The sequence below is a fragment of the Podarcis tiliguerta genome (genome assembly GCF_965153285.1).
Source record: "Podarcis tiliguerta genome assembly, chromosome: 3".
NCBI lineage: Eukaryota > Metazoa > Chordata > Lepidosauria > Squamata > Lacertidae > Podarcis > Podarcis tiliguerta.
In genome coordinates, this window is record NC_139536.1 from 11,467,454 (window position 1) to 11,485,829 (window position 18,376).

General features: G+C 44.6%; 1 protein-coding gene across 5 annotated transcripts; it reads left to right on the forward strand.

Annotated features, from left to right (window-relative positions):
- The first annotated feature begins 167 nt into the window (after positions 1–167).
- Positions 168–18,316, forward strand: CLHC1 (clathrin heavy chain linker domain containing 1). 5 transcript variants are annotated; one of them, XM_083432637.1, is made up of 12 exons: positions 168–273; positions 2,275–2,542; positions 3,711–3,898; positions 5,316–5,449; positions 5,732–5,933; positions 8,475–8,593; positions 9,888–9,975; positions 11,985–12,091; positions 13,666–13,840; positions 15,504–15,706; positions 16,360–16,539; positions 17,986–18,316. In XM_083432637.1, exons 2-12 carry the CDS (start codon positions 2,360–2,362, stop codon positions 18,180–18,182), a joined length of 1,776 nt encoding a protein of 591 aa, XP_083288763.1. In that variant the 5' UTR covers positions 168–273; positions 2,275–2,359; the 3' UTR covers positions 18,183–18,316. The 5 variants fall into 5 exon arrangements, with proteins under 5 accessions (XP_083288763.1, XP_083288762.1, XP_083288766.1 ...); XM_083432636.1 differs by lacking the exon at positions 168–273 and adding an exon at positions 369–701; XM_083432640.1 differs by lacking the exon at positions 168–273 and adding an exon at positions 369–701 and having other exon boundaries at positions 2,275–2,380.
- Positions 18,317–18,376: the final 60 nt, after the last annotated feature.

The following is an 18,376-nucleotide window of genomic DNA, read 5'->3' on the forward strand; positions in this document are numbered from 1 at the left end:
CGCCGGCTGAGGCAAGGACTGCAACCCCCGTCGTGCACCGCCGCCTGGAAGGTATGAGGAGGCATGACGGGAGCGGTGGTTTTTCAAGGCGCGTCCTCGTCGACCGTAGATCCGGTGGCGAAAGGGCTCTTGGGAGTTGTAGGCTTACGTGGGCACGCGGGGAAGGCGGGAGCTACCTTTCCCAGCATGCACCGCTCCGAGTCCACCCACGCAACCAGCGCCTTGCTTAGTGATTTAGCTCAGCTTGGTTGCTTGCCGACAGTTGGCTCCTGGGTGAGTCCGCTGGGGCAGAGGGGCGGGGCGAAGGGGCAAAAGGGGCGGGGCGGGGCCGGTTGGCAGTTGGCTCCCGGCTCCCGGCTCCCGGCTCCCTCAGCTGAGGGAAAGAAGAGGCGCTTTTCGCGCGCGTTGTTAAAAGGGCCCCAGAGCTTCCTCAGTGTGAGGCAGAAACCCCATTTCCATTGTAATTCTGAAGGACCTCCCCCTTCCACATAATATCCTGGGCCGTATTTATATTAATTTATTGAAGGCATTTCTACACCGCCCATTGGCCCAAAATACGCTCCCAGATAAGCTTACCAACGTGGTCTCTGAGATGGTCCCTGCCCTCAGGCTCACGCAATCTCCTCTCATAAAAAGGCATGGCAACTTATGAGGAAAGGGGATTTGGTAGGGAGGAGAGGAAAAAGCAAGCATGAGCACAGGTTCTTACTCATTTCATAAAAGTTGTGCTTACCGACTAGGGAAAAAAGCCTCAAAGCGGCTTATGAAAAAAACAGAAAAAAAAGAAAATCACGACCATAATTTAAAACACGCCGAAGGTGAAACCTGCCGCAGAGCAGACTGCAACAAATTAAAACTCATACAGACTGTAATCTGGATAACCAAAATGTTTTCCTTAGGTGCCAAAACGAATACAGTGGAGGCTCCTGCCTGGTATCATGAGGCAGGGAGTTCCGAAGTGTGTGTGCTGCCACACTAAACAACCTAATTCTTACAGATGTGGCACAGCTCTGGGTTTCTAGGAAGGGCAGCCCCATCTTAGGAAGCTGCCTTATGGAGCAGAGTCAGGCCAATGGTCTGTGGTGTAGTGGTTAAGAGCGGTAGACTCCTAATCTGGGGAACCGGGTTCGCGTCTCCGCTCCTCCACATGCAGCTGCTGGGTGACCTTGGGCCAGTCACACTTCTCTGAAGTCTCTCAGCCCCACTCACCTCACAGAGTGTTTGTTGTGGGGGAGGAAGGGAAAGGAGAATGTTAGCCGCTTTGAGATTCCTGAAGGGGAGTGAAAGGCGGGATATCAAATCCAAACTCTTCTTCTTCTTCTTCTAGTTCAGTATTGCCTACACTAACTGGCAGCAGCTGGACAGGATTCCTGTCCCGGCCTTAACTGGAGATGTTGGGGATCAAACCTGGGGACCTTCCACGCAGTCAGTGGGTCTTGTTGGCACTTAGGATCCTCATGAGACGGGGCTGATGGAGTTACACTCCTTCCTCGCTGATCTCCATGGCAGTTCGGCCTATAAAGACCTAATGGATGTGCAAGGTCTGATGAGACAGTTTTGCAAATATCCCGGTCCCAAGCTGCATAGGGCCTTACCAGACCCTCCAACATTTCTCCAGTGAAAATAGGGGCATCCTATTCCATAATCAGAATAATTTTATTATTTATGCCCCACCCATCTGACTGGCTTGCCCTAGCTACTCTAGGCGGCTTCCAACATATATAAAAACATGATAAAAATTGAAACATTTAAAAAGAAACCCTTCCCTATACAGGGCACTTTCAGATGTCTTCTAAACTTTGCATAGTTACTTATTGCCTTGGCTTGGGGGTCGCATAACCTCCAGCATTTATGCGATGAAAATAGAGATGTCCTAAGGAAAAGCGGGACATTCTGGGATCAATTATAAACCGGGACGGCTTCTGTAAACCCTGGAAAATGGAGACACTTGGAGGGTTTTGCCCTTGAACTTGGCCCAGTAGCAGACTGGCTGCTGCACATTCCAGAAATATGGTGTTTCACACTGGCGGTAGTTTGCCCAGCAAGCAAACTAGTTACTGTAGTTTCAGCCTCTGGACCAGCCTCACAAAGGACACTGCTACTGCATACTTGCACAAAGATGAATTTAACATGACTATTCCACAGTGAGATGCTTGATTGCTGCATCCAGACCAGCACCAGTTTATCTGCGAATAAGTCCCACTGAAGACAGCGAGACAGGCCAGAGAAGTTCTAAATTATTTTAACAGTGTCCCTGCCACTTTTTTCTTTTAGATTTTGACTGAAGTGTTTCGGTCGAAAGAAACAGCTGAGAATTCTCAACTTCTGTCTGCAGTAGAAGCTTAGCTGCTCCTCCATCATGAAAGCTGCCAGTGTCAAGGCAAGAAAGTGCTCAGTGTTGCCTCCTATCATCCCCGAGGCGGAGAAGGAATTTCTGGAGAGCATCCAGAGTTACATCCACTCAGAAATCGAGAAAGTGGGCTGTACTGAACAAGGACTGGCTGAGGAGTATTACATAATATACAGAAATGTGTTTGAAATGGTAACCAAGCATTGCTAAGAACATTTCGCTTTTCAAGACAAATGGGTGCGATCTTAGGAGTTTGGGAACGTATTCTGACTTTCACTGAAATCAGTGGCAAAATAATAATGTGCAGTATATAGGACTTCTTAAGTGTGCAAAATGTTTCCCATCCATTTTTACAGCAATTCTTGCAACAACCCTGTAAGGTAGATCAGTAGTATTATCCCCCATATTGCATGTGGGAGGACTGAGGAGATCATAAATCTGCTCTGCATGAAGGAAGATCCTAGATTCAATCCCTGGCATCTCCAGGTGGGGCCTGTCTGAAACTCTGGAGGGTCACTGCTCGTCAGTGTAAATGATAATGAGCAAGAGAAACCAATGGCATGACTCAGTCTGAGTCCACTTCCTATGTTCCTATGAGGCTGAAAAATAGCAGCCAGTCTGGTTCATGGTCCATCCTGCTAGCAACTATCCCGTGATCCCCCCTGAGACCTTCGGGTATAGGATGGTATATAAATTCAATAAATAATAATAAATATCCTATAACTATTCCCAGTGGCATTTGCCAAGGAATTTACTGGGCCTCTGTTAATCAGTACTAATATGGATATGAACATTTCGTGATTGAGCTAGGCTTCATCATACCGGGCCTTAGTCCTGGAATGTGTCAAATAGCAAACAAACAAACTAAACAGGTGTCTTAGTGACATGTAGCCAGTCCATCAATGTGGTGTTGGTGGGGAGAGGCATCTACACTGGCCCTTTCTCCACATGCTTGCTCATGGAGAGAAGGCTCTTTTTGCACCTATCCTCTTTTCAGAACAGATGGGAGGGTGGCTGTCCAATCCTGGCATTCAGTGAAATGTGGGCATGTTTAAGGGAGCTCAACGTAGGAGAGACTTAAGCAGTGAAAACAGCAGGAAGAACAAGCAGTCTCGCTTGTAGTGTAGATTTTTGAGGGGATATTTACTTAGACCCTAGGAGGTACTGAAGGGCACACTGGGAACCTCAGGCACCACACTGACAAGCAATATCTGCCATATGGAAGGGGGAAGGCTGCTTTGGTCTGACTTGGGAAGGAAGGGTCTTCCAGAGATTTTGGAATGAAGCTTTTTCATAACTTGTGCCTAGTGTGTTATAAAGCAGGGAAAGCCAATGACCAGCCTCTATATTATTGACACAGATAATAGAGCATGCTAATGCGTACAAGAATATCCTCACTACAATCAAGCAGGAATATGATGCCTTCATAGAAGCAATAAAGAAGGGCCAGCAGAATGCCTTTTATCTTCATGGGAAATTAAAGATTTTAGCCTGCGAGTCTACAACTCTCATGTATTATAAGAGCAGAATTAGTCAGCTGAAAGAAAAGTAAGGACCTCTTTGGCGACTGTTAAGTACAGGAGGTGGGGTGGATGGCCTTTCATAGCATATTTTTGAGCAAGTCTGTAGCACAACAGCATGGACTTAGTAAAATGGGGTTAAAAACTTTCAATTATGTGTGGTTTAGTGTCATATTTTTCATGGAACGTGTTTCAGTCTAGTTCTCTGCCAGAATATACATTTAAAGTACTCTTAGCACCACTTGACCTGTCATGGGTTCCCCACAAAGAATCCTGGGAACTGTAGATTGTTATGGGTGCTAGGAATTATAGCTGGGATTCTTTGGGGGTGAGCCATGCCTATTAAAGTGGTATCAGTGCTTTAAATGTATGGTGTGGCTTCAAAACCACACAAGGAAGTAGTGAAACTGCAACTCTTCAGAGTACAGTGGCAAGCTCTTGGGGAAGAAAAGTCAAGTAAAAGCAAATAATGCTTTCTTTTAAAATGTGGGATGATTTTCCTAGTCTACTTTTAAACAAGCTCTTGACAATTCTGTCCTTGCAAGAATATTTTTCAGTCAGAGCCTTTGGTGGCTTGTTATTTAGTTTACTGTCTGCTGATACGCTTTATTTATAAAATGTCTCTCCCCTCCCCCCCCAACCCCCAGCTCTTTTTTGTTTTTAATCTGCTGTGGGGTTGTTGTTTTTTGGTAAGTTGTTTTGAATAGGACATTCCTCTTTCCATCGGAGAAATGTTGGAGGGTATGTAAGGCGAAGGAATGCCTCCATATAAGAGCCTATGTAATTTATAGGCCTTTGGACTCCATGTTTGTGGGTTCCCCCGCAGCTGCTGTTCTGTTTGATTAAGTAAAGTTGCCTCAGACATCCCATTGGTGTACTTGCTGAAGAAATCCAGCACAGGGCAAAATGCAGGCCTCCAGGCTTCTCTGCCTGACCCTTGGAACTGTCCCGAGGCCTCTCTCCTCACCAGTGCTTTTTTTCTGGGGGGACGCAGGGGTAACGTATACCCCTAAACATTTTGTGAATCTAGGTTTGGACTCATTGAGGGGCAGTATTTCCATATGAGTAGGAAAATGAGAGCACCCCTAAACATTTTTTTTAGAAATAAAAGCACCGCTCCTCAATGCCCCTGCCCTCCAATCTCCTCTAGTCCTTTTCCCTGGCAACAATATGCCCTTGAACAGAAATAATGCTCCTTTGCTTGCCTGAATCAAGAGATGTGTGTGTAGAAATCTCTGGTTTTGCATGACTGAAATTTCACCTACTGTGCAAAGGTAAGAGTAACAATTATCCCCCCTTCACTTTTGCCTCTGGCCCTGCCCATCATTGCCGTGTGGCCCCCACAAGGTGGCACATGTCAGAATGGGTGGGGGTGTCTTTGCACATGAAAGCCACTTACACAAGAGAGGCTGGATTAATGTTTCAATGACTGTTTCTTTTCTCAGGATAAAAATAATTGAGAAAAATTCTGAAAGAATCACAAACTTGATACAGAAAGTAAGAGCATTAAGGCAGACATTCTCTGCAAAAGACTCTCCAATCCCGACCAAGACAATCAACCCTGCCACCCTCATTCCAGGTGAGAAGCAGCTCTCTTTAATACTGTATAGCAATCAAGTTTCTCTTAAATTTGGAGCATGAGCTGGCCATAGTTACAGACTTTTCAATTAAGTCCTGTGGATTTCAATGAAGGAAAATCAAGTAATGCAATTTAGCTGTCACACTTGACTTTGAGTAAACTGGATGTAATGAAAAATGACCACAGCTTTGATTTTGTTTTAACAAAGTTGACTTTCCAGGTAATCGGTGTGCTATCACAGCTGCGAGTTCACCGAAACCTATGCTCCTCCTTTCCCAACAGGCATCAGCATGAAAGATTCTCTCGACATCAATGCCCTTTCTGTCCACCTGGCTCACCTCCAACAGAGGGTGAGGGACCTGAAAGAAGACATGTTGACAAAGTACATCCCCCTGGAGAACACTGTAGACATTGAAGAGGACCTCAACTTTGCCCTTATCCAGCGAAATGAGGCTGAAAAACAGAACGAGCTGCTGAAGTTTTGGTATAATGATCCCCCTTGCAACATGAAAATTACCTTGTATTTAAAAGAGCTCTGCAGGGTATTATTTCTTTCAACCACTACCGCACTCCTCTATTTTGGAGCAGCAGTAGCAATGCAGTCCTCTCTAGGTACTCATAATCAGGCTGGATCATGGCTTAGATCCCAGAGGCGGAATGCCTAATATGGTCATGCCTCGTGTTGCGTCTGCTTCATGTTGCATCTTTTTGCATTACGTTCTGCGGCAACCTGGAAGTACCGGAACGGGTAATTTCCGGGTTTCGCCACTCGCGCATGCGCAGAAGCGCCAAAGCACAACTGTGCAGATGCAGCGCTTTGAGTTGTGGGCATTTGACATCACAGACGGGCCTCCGGAACAGATCCCATCCATAACATGAGGTACCACTATAGTTATTAATTCAACCTCTGGTACGCACGGACACACACAGAGCTGTTATTATTTTTACACTTTTATTTACAGTCAAACCTTGGTTCCCAAAAGCCTCCGTTTTGGAACATTCCGGCTTCCGAATGCCAAAAACACGGAAGTAAGTGTTCCAGTTTTTGAACATTTTTCGGAAGCCAAACATCTGATGTGGCTTCTGCTTGAGTGCTCCTGCAGCCAGTCAGAAGCCGTGCCTCAGTTGTTGAACATTTCAGAAGCCGAATGGGCTTCCGGGACGGATTACATTCAACAACCGAGGTTTGACTATATTTGTGTCCCACCTTTTCGGCCAGAACTCAAGGAGGCACACAAAAATTAAAGCAAATACAGATAAAATGGACGGAGCTGAAAACATATAAAGGGTTATCTTTCAAAAGCAATTAAACCACCTGAGGAATTAATGTTAAAAAGTATTTTTAGTCAGTTCCTAAAAGCCTGCCAGAATAATAATAATAATAATAATAATAATAAGGCTTTACCTGCCAGTGGGAGGATAACTGAAATATACTCAGAGTCGCAAAGTGATTTCATGCTCTTTATTCAGCTCATAGTGGTGAGGAGGAATGAATGAAAGTCCCCTCAAAGTATCTGCTTTATATACATTATTTACACAATGGGCTGCACATGATTGGCTAGTTCTGGAATTCTACTGTAAGCCAATCAGGTTGTGGATTCACTTATATCTGGAGCATGATTGGTTGGTTCCTGCCAACCAATCATACTGCTGCATTGTTCTAGGACCAATCAGACTGCTGCATTCTGAATCCTATTGTTCTAGGACCAATCAGACTGCTGTAATTTGGATCCTATTGTTCTAGGACCAATCAGACTGCTGCAGTTTGGATCCTATTCAACTCAGTACATAACAATAACAAGAAAGGGAGACAGTGTAGCTTGTCTAGGAAGAGAGTCCCAAAGACTAGGAGCAGCCACTGAGAAAGTCTGTCCTGCATCTTCACCAGGTATGCTTGTGAAGGTAGTAGGACTGCCTCTGAAGATTGCAGAGCCCATTTTTGGGATGCAGGTGGCGCTGTGGGTTAAACCACAGAGCCTAGGGCTTGCTGATGAGAAGGTTGGCAGTTCAAATCCCCACGACGGGGTGAGCTTCCGTTGCTCGGTCCCAGCTTCTGCCAACCTAGCAGTACGAAAGCACCTCCAAGTGCAAGTAGATAAATAGGTAAGGTAAATGGTGGGAAGGTAAACAGTGTTTCCATGCGTGCGCTGCTCTGGTTCACCAGAAGCAACTTAGTCATGCTGGCCACATGACCTGGAAGCTGTACACCGGCTCCCTCGGCCAATAAAGCGAGATGAGTGCTGCAACCCCAGTCAGTCACAACTGGACCTAATGGTCAGGGGTCCCTTTACCTTTACAGATAGCTTTGACCTAAGCCACATAGTTAGGCTAGTACCAGGCAGATGGATCAGTGGTTCTCAACATAATACATAGTGACATTCATTTCATTTGATGGGGAGGACCAACAGCACTGGTTCAGTTCTCCAGCATCTTCTTGTCAAACAACCGCTGCCGAATCCAGCACCTCTCCAGCCCTGTTCAAAGGAGATTTGGGTTGGTCTCTGTTAGAAACTAGCCATGAGTATTACTAATATACAAAGTAATTATGACAATATGTTTATCTTTGCATTAAAAATGGGAGAGAGATTGATAAGGATTTATACAGAGATTTATATATATTTGTACACGTTACTTGGCTGGAGAACTGCATTTCAGTATTCAGATAAGTGAGAATTTTGAAGGATGGCTGTGTTTCAGTCTGCATATTGTTTTGGAAATTGCTAATTAAAAAGAAGAAGAAATGGCTAAATTAGGTCAGTTTGCCTGTAAACGCAGCCGGGATTGAATTTCTCCCTCATCCCAAATTGTGAGCCACTTGATGAAGGAACATGCAGTAGGAAAGGTCTGTAGCAAAGAAAACTCAAGTCCTGTGTTTTGAAGACTAAAGGGAGCAAGATGATAAGAATAAAGGTGTGGTTGGGGGAAAGGAGAAATTTAGGAGGAATCACTAACAGGGAGCTAACAAGAGCCTTTTGATGAGCCACAGCCAGGCAGCCAGTTTCACACACTATTCTCTCCTTTGTAGCTTTTATCGACTATCACAGTTTGTCAACGTTGTGAATATCTGGGAGAGTTCAGACAGGAGTTTAGAAACCTTGCACCAGCTCATCATTCAAATGATAGAAAATGAGAAACTTTCAAAAGGTAAAATATACGAGTTCAGATTTTGCCATCTAACAGCAAACCATCAAAGGAGGACAGGGAAGAACATTTGTCTTGTGATGCATGCTGAAACAACTGATCCATGTGGCAACCAGCAATGCTAAAGTTCCCTTTCATTTTGAAATTATTTGCCAAAGTAGGGCTTGCCTTTTGCCCCTTATGCCAATCTTTCGGCAGTGGCGTAGCGTGGGGGGTGCAGGGGGGGCCGGCCGCACCGGGCGCAACATCTGGGGGGGGCGCTCGAACTCGCAGCTCTCTGCCCCTACCTGGCTCCACGGGTTAGGGGGCGCAAATTACTTGTCTTGCCCCGGGTGCTGACAACCCACGCTACGCCACTGTCTTTCGGTCCCCTGATCTGTTCTAGCTCATTCATCCGGGGGGGGGGGGGGGCGGGGAGAAGGCATTGTTTTCTGTTTCTATCACATGCAACACTGCTGCAGTTCCTCTTCTTGCTGTCTGCTGAGGTGAAACTGCATAATTTATGTAATTATGTAACTTATGTAAAATAAATTTGTCATTATGTTATTCTGCCCCATTCATTTCGCTGCAAAGGAAACACTGTGCAAATGAGAGGAAACATAATCAATTATGTATCATGTGCAGATTGAAAGAAACAGCCGATTGTATTCACTGGATTGTTTTTGCTTCTGGACACATGGGACAAATAAGAGAACGTGGGCAACTTCTGCTCTCATTTCTGTTTTCATTGGAATGCTCCAGCATCCTTATTTGTCAGTTTTCAAATTTATATCTCTGGAGAATTCCGACAAGCTACACCTAATGCTCAAGCTGATTCCTTTCCTGCACTCTTTCCTTTGACTCATGTGCTAGCAAATCCTTTCCTGAACCATCCTAACTTCACCTTTCATGTTCCATCGTCTCCAGCTGACCTCCCCTTACTTCTCTACTTCATCCAGTCCACACCTCTCATTCCTGTCTTTCCTGCCCACTGCAAACTAAGCCTTTTGAACAGAGACTATGTCACTTCTGAATGCTGCACAGTGTTTGGAAAACAGCTGGTGATGTCTTTGGGCACACATTCGCTATTGGCCAAAATTAGTTTAACAGACCTTCCCCTCCCCTGAGAACCTTGGGAAATGAAATTCTGCAGTCCAGAGTTGAGCTCTCTAAACAGAATTCTCAGCACTTTCACCAAACTACAAGAACCCATGTCATTTAAAGTATACTAAAAGTGATGTAAAGCTGTGGTTCCTGGTGGTTCTGTTTTCTGAGAGCGTAAAATGGTAACTTGCTATGGGTGGCTTTCTCTATTCAGATACGCTTGCCAGCAGCATTTCCAGCGTATTTGAACATGACCCCAGCAAAAGCAAAGAGGCTGAAGACCTGATTGAATACATTGAAAGGTAAGGTGGTGGAGCATGCCCTTTAGTCTGTCCCCGCCACAACTAGCACATCAAGCACATTGCGGTCATTAGATTGCTCGATTGAACAGAGAGCAGCAGTACAGTGGAGATCCTCTGACAGCTGCAGCAGTGGGCACAAGCAGTCTCCCTGCTCCCCTCTGTGACATACTGTTGGTGTGCAGATTGTGGGAACATTAAGGAAGGTAGGAGAGGATATATTGTTTTGATACTATCCTTCCTCACTCACGCTAGTGAGTAAACAGCAGAGCACATTCCCTTTGCAACATATTGGAAGCAAGTTGATGATTCATTAGAATCCTTTAATTAAGCAATCCAGTCTGGATTGTTCCTGGTACGTTTTCCCTTTATTTCCCCCCTCAAAATAATAATAACACGACACAGTCTTCTTTAAAAGTAAGAATAAAGTTTTACTCGCATTCAGTTCACAGCAGTAATCTGAAGGCATGCTTTATCTTGTGGTTACAGTAAAAAGAAGTCTGAGCTACATCTCAGACTTTCTGCTTGTGGGCTACAACCTATGTGAAGGTTGAGCCATGCGCTGGCTAAGAGCCACGAGACTCCAAAAGTAAGAGACTAAGAGTCCAAGAGAGAGATGGTTGTGTGGCCAACCCTTTTTATCTGGTCAGTTAGGGTCATCTACCTGGTCACACACGGGGAGGAAGCTCCACACAGGTATGACAGGAAGTCCTCCTTGTCTGGAGCCACATTCCCCTGTGTGTCCATTCTAGGCAACAGGAAAATGTTGTACTTGACTGCTCTAGTAATAATACATCCCACACTGATGGGGACATGGCATACACAGCCAGCAAAACTGCAGGGAAAAACAGAACTGGGGAGATGTAGCAGGAAGCAAAGAGCATCCCTTACCAGTTGGCTGTGCCAAACAGAACTGCTTCTTCTCCTCCTTAATACACAAAAGTATTTGAGGGCCAAAGTTAGTCATTAGCATGGGCTGCCCCAGAGATCTTGGATAGGCAAGACCAGTGGCGTAGCGTGGGGGGTGCAGGGGGTGCCGGCCACACCGGGCGCAACATCTGGGGGTTAGGGTTAGGGGGCGCAAATCCACGGGTTAGGGGGCGCAAATTACTTGCCTTGCCCCGGGTGCTGACAACCCACGCTACGCCACTGGGCAAGACACTGGTAGAGAATAAGGTCAGGAATTGATGTAAGCTTATGAGGAAAATGGAGGTGCAGGGAAGGAGAGAAGCAAATGGTGTCTTTGGGCAAGAGTTTGCTGGAGAAATGGATTATGAAGACAGCCATAACCAAAAAGGCTAATGGAACCAGAGAGTTGGTTTTATCTTTCTGGTTCAGATGAGAAAACACCATTTCACTGTTTCACTTCCCTCTTACTTCTCCACAGCCCCCTCCCATTTATTTAACATCTACACAAAACCTCAGAGTGGGGTTATTCAGAGGCCCTTCTTCGTGTGCCTCCTCTGTGAGAGGCCTGGAGGGTGGCAACATGAGAACGGGCCTTTTCTGCAGTGGCTCCCTATTTGTGGAAGGCTCTCCCCAGGGCTTCTTGCCTGCCGCCTTCATTACATATCTTTAGGTGCCTGGCGAAGACATTTCTCTTTAACCAGGGGGTGATTAACATTTTATGTCCTTTTTAAATGGGTTTGAGGGAGGGTTTTTTGTTTGTGTTGGTTTTTATTTATATATTTTATGTACTCATTTTGTATTTTTATGTTGTGAATTGCCCTGTGGGTGATATACAAATTGAATAAATAAAACAGATAAAAACGGGGCCAGCAGGATGGAAAGAGATGGTTGCTCCTCACCACAGCTGTCCTGCTGTTCACAGCAACATAGCAAGAGCATGAAAGAAGAGCATCTTGCTATGTATTTCCAGTTTGACTATCATACCCATGTTACATAGCTTCTGGGGTTGTGTCTGGCTAGTGTACACCCACTGCCAAGCATGGAATTGTTTTTGCATCCACTGCTTGTGCCTTTGAACTTTTATGTTTTTTAACCTGTGCCAGGTTCAATGAACTGTTTTCCCGTAGTCAGTATGAGGCTGCTGCCATATATGCAGCAAACTGTCCAAGAGGAATCCTCCACAATGAAGAAACCATGGAGAAATTTAGGGGTATGTATGTATGTATGTATGTATGTATGTATATGAGTTATTAGTCACTCAATATATATATACAGTGGTGCCCCGCAAGACGAATGCCTCGCAAGATGGAAAACCCGCTAGACGAAAGGGTTTTCCGTTTTTCAATGCGCTTCGCAGGACGAATTTCCCTATGGGCTTGCTTCGCAAGACGAAAATGTCTTGCGAGTCTTGAGATTTTTTTCCGCTCCCCACCCCCTTTTTCTAAGCCGCTAAACCGCTAATAGCCTTTTAGCAGCTAATCCGCTAATCCCTTAAGCCTTTAATAGCCGCTAATAGCTGCTAAACCGCTAATAGCGCTAATCCGCTAATAGGGTTGCTTCGCAAGACGAAAAAACCGCGAGACGAAGAGACTCGCGGAACGAATTAATTTCGTCTTGCGAGGCACCACTGTATATATATATATGTTTCTAAACTGCTTACAATAAAATATTAATAAGGCATAACATAAAAGCAAATGAAACACATTGCAGTAATAATTTTAGTGACCCATAAACAGATCCAGCAAAATAGCAAACCTTTAGCAGCAGAAAACAGCAATAAAAAGGGCATTTACCATAGCCTTTTAAATCCTTGGGTGAAGAGAGAAGTTTATGTCTGGTGCTGAAAGGATGTTAATGAGGGAGATCCTCGGATGTGGTCCTTCTCCCTTGCAGTTTCTTAGATCAGCTAACTTCCTCTAGCCGTGTTGTTTCTTGTAGCACAAACCACTTAAAGCACCTTAACAACTAACATTTATTAGGTATGAGATTTCATGGACAACACTTCCTGCATCTGATAAAGTGGAGTCTAGTCTACAAATGCTTATGTCATAATACATTCATTAATATTTAAGGTTTTATATGACTTTCCTGTTTTAGATCAATCAATATAGTGCCCTGAGTAGCATAATTAGTATGTCAGGTTAGACTATTAAAAGAGTGCAGAGAGATACTCTCAGTAGCAGACACTGAATAGCCAACCTATCAGGGATGCTGTAGCAGAAGATATTCTGGAAGGGGCTTTTGAGGTACCTTTCAATTTTCTGATTCTGTAAGGTACTACAAGACTCTGACAGCCAAACAGACAGAATCAACCAAAAGAGCACCCTAAGTAGTTGCGTTGGTGTAGCAGGTTAGAACATTATGTAGATATATTTTCTCAGATTTCTTTACACCTGAAGTCTCATCAAAGCCTGTAGTATTAAAATGCAATTTTTTAAATATTCCTGGTTGCTACCTTACTTTGTGATTGCGCTGGATAAAAAAAATTAAAACTGATAGCTAGCTAAATATATTTGTCCCTCTGTCCTTTTAAACCCACCATTCCTCACTTTCCACAACTTGTTTCCCCCCTCCCTCCTCCTCTCTGAGATTTTCCTCATTTCTTTAAATCTTAACAGCCCTAAGATCAAGCAATTATATAAATCCAAGGTTGGAATTAAGGCTCCCTTAGTGGAGAATCTGAACTGAGGAGGAATCAGCAGTGCAGAGAAGAAAAATGCCCAAGCAAAAGCATAGCTTGCTTAATTTTTTTTAAAAAAGAAACTTACTGATTTCCCCTTTCAGGTGTTGGCCCAATCAAAGGGAAGGTTCTCCCTCTGCTCATGTACTGCGAAGCTCTAATAAGCACATGCATAGCTACTAAGCAGCCACTTTCAAGCCATTTGGTAGCTGAAGCCATCCAGTGTGCCTTGAATGAGAAACGGTTAGACCTGGTGATGCACTGGGTCACCATGCACAGGTAAGTGGCCACTCGGAGCATCCAAGGAGGGTTCATAGCTCAGTGGTAGAGCATGTGCTTTTTATGCTGGAAAGCCCTCTGGGGAGCCACTGGGCCTCAGAGTAGGCAATACTGGGCCACAGGCCCATTCAGAGCTTGTTTGAAGCCTGGGGGCAGTTGTCTTGTTCTTACCATGACAGTCTAGCAGGCCCCTGGCTCTCCTTCCCCACAGCCATCTTAGCCCTCTGAGGCCCGGGTCAAGTGTGTTAAGTATAATTGTTTAATTGTACATTGAAACAGAAAATCACACTGTATGTGTATTGCTAAAAGGGCATGGGAAATTCCATTGAGCTGTACTAGGAGCTCTCTAAGTGCCACCAGGTTGATAATTACCTGTTGATGTCTATCTACTGGCTCTCTTACATGGTGTTTAACTTTACACCACATGGATGTGATACTCAGTTGCAAATTGCCATTTTGAGGGTGCCTTTTGTTCTCTAAAGCCACCGAAGACAAAGGTGTGTCAATGAAGTCTCTCTCTCCTGGAGAGAAAACAGCTCCAGGCTGTAATGAAGGCTGTGGAGATAGACAAACCTTTATTTCAGGCCCATTTGGTATGCAATTATTTGGATGTACAGTGGTACCTCGGGTTACAAACATCTCGGGTTACAAACACTTCGGGTTACAAACTCCGCTAACCCGGAGGTAGTACCTCAGGTTAAGAACTCTGCCTCAGAATGAGAACGGAAATTGTGTGGCGGCAGCAGGGCGGCAGTGGGACGCCCCATTAGTGAAAGCGTGCCTCAGGTTAAGAACGGTTTCAGGTAAAGAACAGACCTCTGGAACAAATTAAGTTCTCAACCCGAGGTACCACTGTATCATTTTTTGTATTTTTATCTGTTTGAAGAAAATTCTTTTAGTAAAGCTTTGAAACCATATTTTGGGTCTGGACGATTTTTATTGCAAGAGGAACTAGTTTTTGATTCATCCTATTGCTTCAAACTGCACAATATTAATATCTGCAATAAAGTATACTTGGCTGCCCCCCATTCTGCACAGGTCTGCTAGGCCATGCGAACCAGTGATCTGGCTCCAAAGAAGGCAGATCCAGATGCGTTACTGATGCTCCTGCTGATTGTACTTCTGTGGACAACAATTCTCAACATGTGAAGAGTTAACTCTGAAACTGAGGCAGCCTGGCTCTGTCAGACCCAACTGCATTGGGGCTGAGCACAGGCCAGGATGAGAAGAAAGCGAGGCAGAGGCAGCATGTGGGGGGCAGTGGGGGACCAAGCAGATTTGTGTTCAACGGGAAGCACCTGAGCAGAATCTCAGAAGTTACTTTCCCAGCATGGGAATCATTTGGGTAATGCTCAAACTCCTGGAATGTGCAGAGACAGTCCTACACCAACATTGCCTTATGAGCAAGACTTTTCTCAATTCCTTGTTTTCTCTTCCTGTTCCTTTCTTTTTTTACTTTGCATCACTTAGATTATAAATTGTTATTGTGTTATTATTATATTTTATATTCGTTACTCTCCCCCGCCACTAAGTCTAAAGTCAAAGTGAGTTACAAAATGATGCTAGGTATCATTATTTCAATTATTCCACATTGAAATCCTTCACAATACCCCAAAGCCTGGTAAGTCCCTAGAACATGTTTAATTGCTCTTGTTTCCCCTAGACTGGCATTCTGTGAGGAAGCCGGCGATGCGATCTTCAATTATGCACAGGTGGATAAGCACAATGAGTCCCAGTGCTACGCCTTGGCTCAGATTGTCTACCTTGAATGTGGAGCGCACAAAAAAGCTGCCCTGTGTTTGTGCAAACAGGGACAGATCTACGGAGCCATGGATCTGCTTCAGCAATGCAAACGCTTTCCCAGAGGTAGATTCCCAAGCCTTGTTCATTTATATCTCACTGCAACACGACAGCAGTGAAATTAACCAAAGACCTGTTTGAATCTTAATCATCTTCTGAAAAGTGGCAGGTAAAAGAGCCTAGTGGGCATCCTTCAGCGAGGAGTTTCACAAGAACAGCACTAATACTTAGAAGGCCCTGTTCCTTGTAGCTCACATGCCTGACTCCAGAAGCCAGGAAATCCAGAAAAGGACTTCCCCTCGTGATCTCAAATGTTGGGGATGGTAATGATGCATCAAGTAGCTGCTTTTTCAGGCCTTAATTACATGTGCTATTTTCCTCATTCAATGATAAGCTATATGTTGAATGAATAAATGCTTCTCAGCCATCTTCAAACACTTTTGCAATGCTCTGTGTGTGAGAAAGAGAAAGTGATGATGGCTCTTCCCCTCTCTCTATTGCTTATGGTTTGAAACAAGCATTAGCTCCACATGGAAAATAGTTCATTTGCTGTCCATCCATGGGATCCTAAAGTCCATCTTGCGTTTTCAAAGATGGTCGATCTCTGCTTGCCAGCAAAGAACTGGAGACATTTTGTGCACCTTGTGCCCCACTTACTGGCATGGTTGACTGTATTGTTTGCAGATGGCCTTTCTAACGGAATTGCTGTTTGGTTTCAGAGGACTATATCTTCCTACTGCAACGTTGCCCAAGTGTAGAACTCATGCGCTGCCTAACTCAAGAGTGGAATGGGCACCCACCCTTCTTGTCCCTTGGGGAAACAGTCCTGACGCTCATCGACACAGAACACAAAGTCATTTGCGTACGATTGTTGGAAGATATTTCCAAGGAAGGCAGGGGTGAGCACAGCTGGGGTTTTTTCAGTAGAAATGTCACTGCATGTACTTGCAATTTATCCCATATCTACAGGCACCTGTATATAGTGCAGGTATGTTTGGCCTCACAAGGGTAAGTAGTGGATGGGGACAGGTGGAGGATTTGAATCAGGAGCAGGGGCTGCAGCGATGCAGTCCCACCTGGATCCCTCTCTGCTCTCAGCTTCAATTTAACTTTTAAAAACAAGTGAGAGATCTGATCACAGGTCTCCCATTGCCATGTCTGCTTTGGCCTTCACACCATGGGCTTCACTTGTGGCACACTTGTCCAAAATACTGGCCACCAATGCTATACGCCAAATTAACAGCAGTTAAGACCATGTTTTTGCTTCCAAGATCCTTTAATTCCCCAGATGGTGCCCTCTAGATGTTTTGGAGTCCTGACTCTCATCAGCCCAAGCCATTGTAGTTCAAAAAATTTGGAAGACACCAAGTAAACCACAGAGCCCAGGACTTGCCGATCAGAAGGTCGGCGGTTCAAATCCCCGCAACGGGGTGAGCTCCTGTTGCTCGGTCTCTGCTCCTGCCAACCTAGCAGTTCGAAAGCACGTCAAAGTGCAAGTAGATAAACAGGTACCGCTCCAGCGGGAAGGTAAATGGTGCTTCCGTGCGCTGCTCTGGTTCGCCAGAAGCGGCTTAGTCATGCTGGCCACATGACCTGTACGCCGGCCCCCTTGGCCAATAAAACAAGATGAGCGCCGCAACCCCAGAGTTGTTCACGACTGGACCTAATGGTCAGGGGTCCCTTTACCTTTACCTTTAAAGTTGGGGAAAGGTGCTTTAATTGGATATGTGATGCAGATGTTCTACTAAACGTGATGGATTAACTCTGTTGCTTTTACTCAATTAGATAATCAGTTAACATCCTTTCATAGAGGACAATCTGACTAAAAAGTCAGATTAAAAAGTTAACCTGTGACTAAATGTAGCAATTATTTATGGCTTCATTTTACCCCAGCTTTAAGATTTAAGCTTTGAAACATAATATTAACATGAATGCCATTGTTCTAAAGACCTGCTCTACCTTGGCATCTTATGTCTGCTGGGACATAGTTCAACCTTGCAATCCAACCGATGTTTCCTCAAAAGTCAGTCTGAGTCCAATGGGGTTTGCTCCCAAGAAAACATGCATAGGTTACAGTTCATCATTGCAGACTTCTGTGGTGTTAGGTTCCAATCCTTTGCATACTATATTGGGCGAAACCTTAAGAATGCAAATTTACTTACTGAGAGTAAATACCATCAAACTCAGTGGGGCTTCTTCATAGACATGTATAGATCGCCCTGTAATGGATTTAAGATCCTATCCAAAGGTATGCCTGTTTCTGTTTTCTACGACTCATGATTCAAGCAGAAAGGAAAAGCAGCAAGACTTTGTTTCACATTTTTCTTTGTCAAATGTCCTTACAGACGTACTGGAACAGATGATTGTAAAGGATAAAGATTGTAATGTGGATGGCTGGAAGGAAATAGCTGAAATATGCCAGAGTATCAGGAGAGAAAAACTATCCAAGTTTCTTATCACGATCCTGGCTGCCCAAGCAGGAGTGGTTGAAATTCCTGATAGTGCAGAGGATGCCAAGTTAATGGAACACGTTTTCTGGTAATTTCCCTGCAAATCACATGAGGGAGCTCTTTGCCTCCAGAGTCACTTCAACTGGGTGAAGACTCAACAAAACCTGACTTGTGAATGTGCTTTCTTCTTAGAAACAATAATATATTAAACACCTGGATGCCTGTCCTTATTGGGAGAGATGTTTGTCATGGCAAAATAACTGTATTATTTGAAGTCTGTATTAGA

Excerpts from the sequence above, each read along its gene's own strand:
- CLHC1 (XM_083432637.1), top strand. The coding sequence starts at position 2,360 with ATGAAAGCTGCCAGTGTCAAGGCAAGAAAGTGCTCAGTGTTGCCTCCT. Across the intron at positions 15,707-16,359 it reads ATGCAAACGCTTTCCCAGAG|AGGACTATATCTTCCTACTG; the intron begins GTAGATTCCCAA and ends GTTTGGTTTCAG. Across the intron at positions 16,540-17,985 it reads TATTTCCAAGGAAGGCAGGG|ACGTACTGGAACAGATGATT; the intron begins GTGAGCACAGCT and ends ATGTCCTTACAG.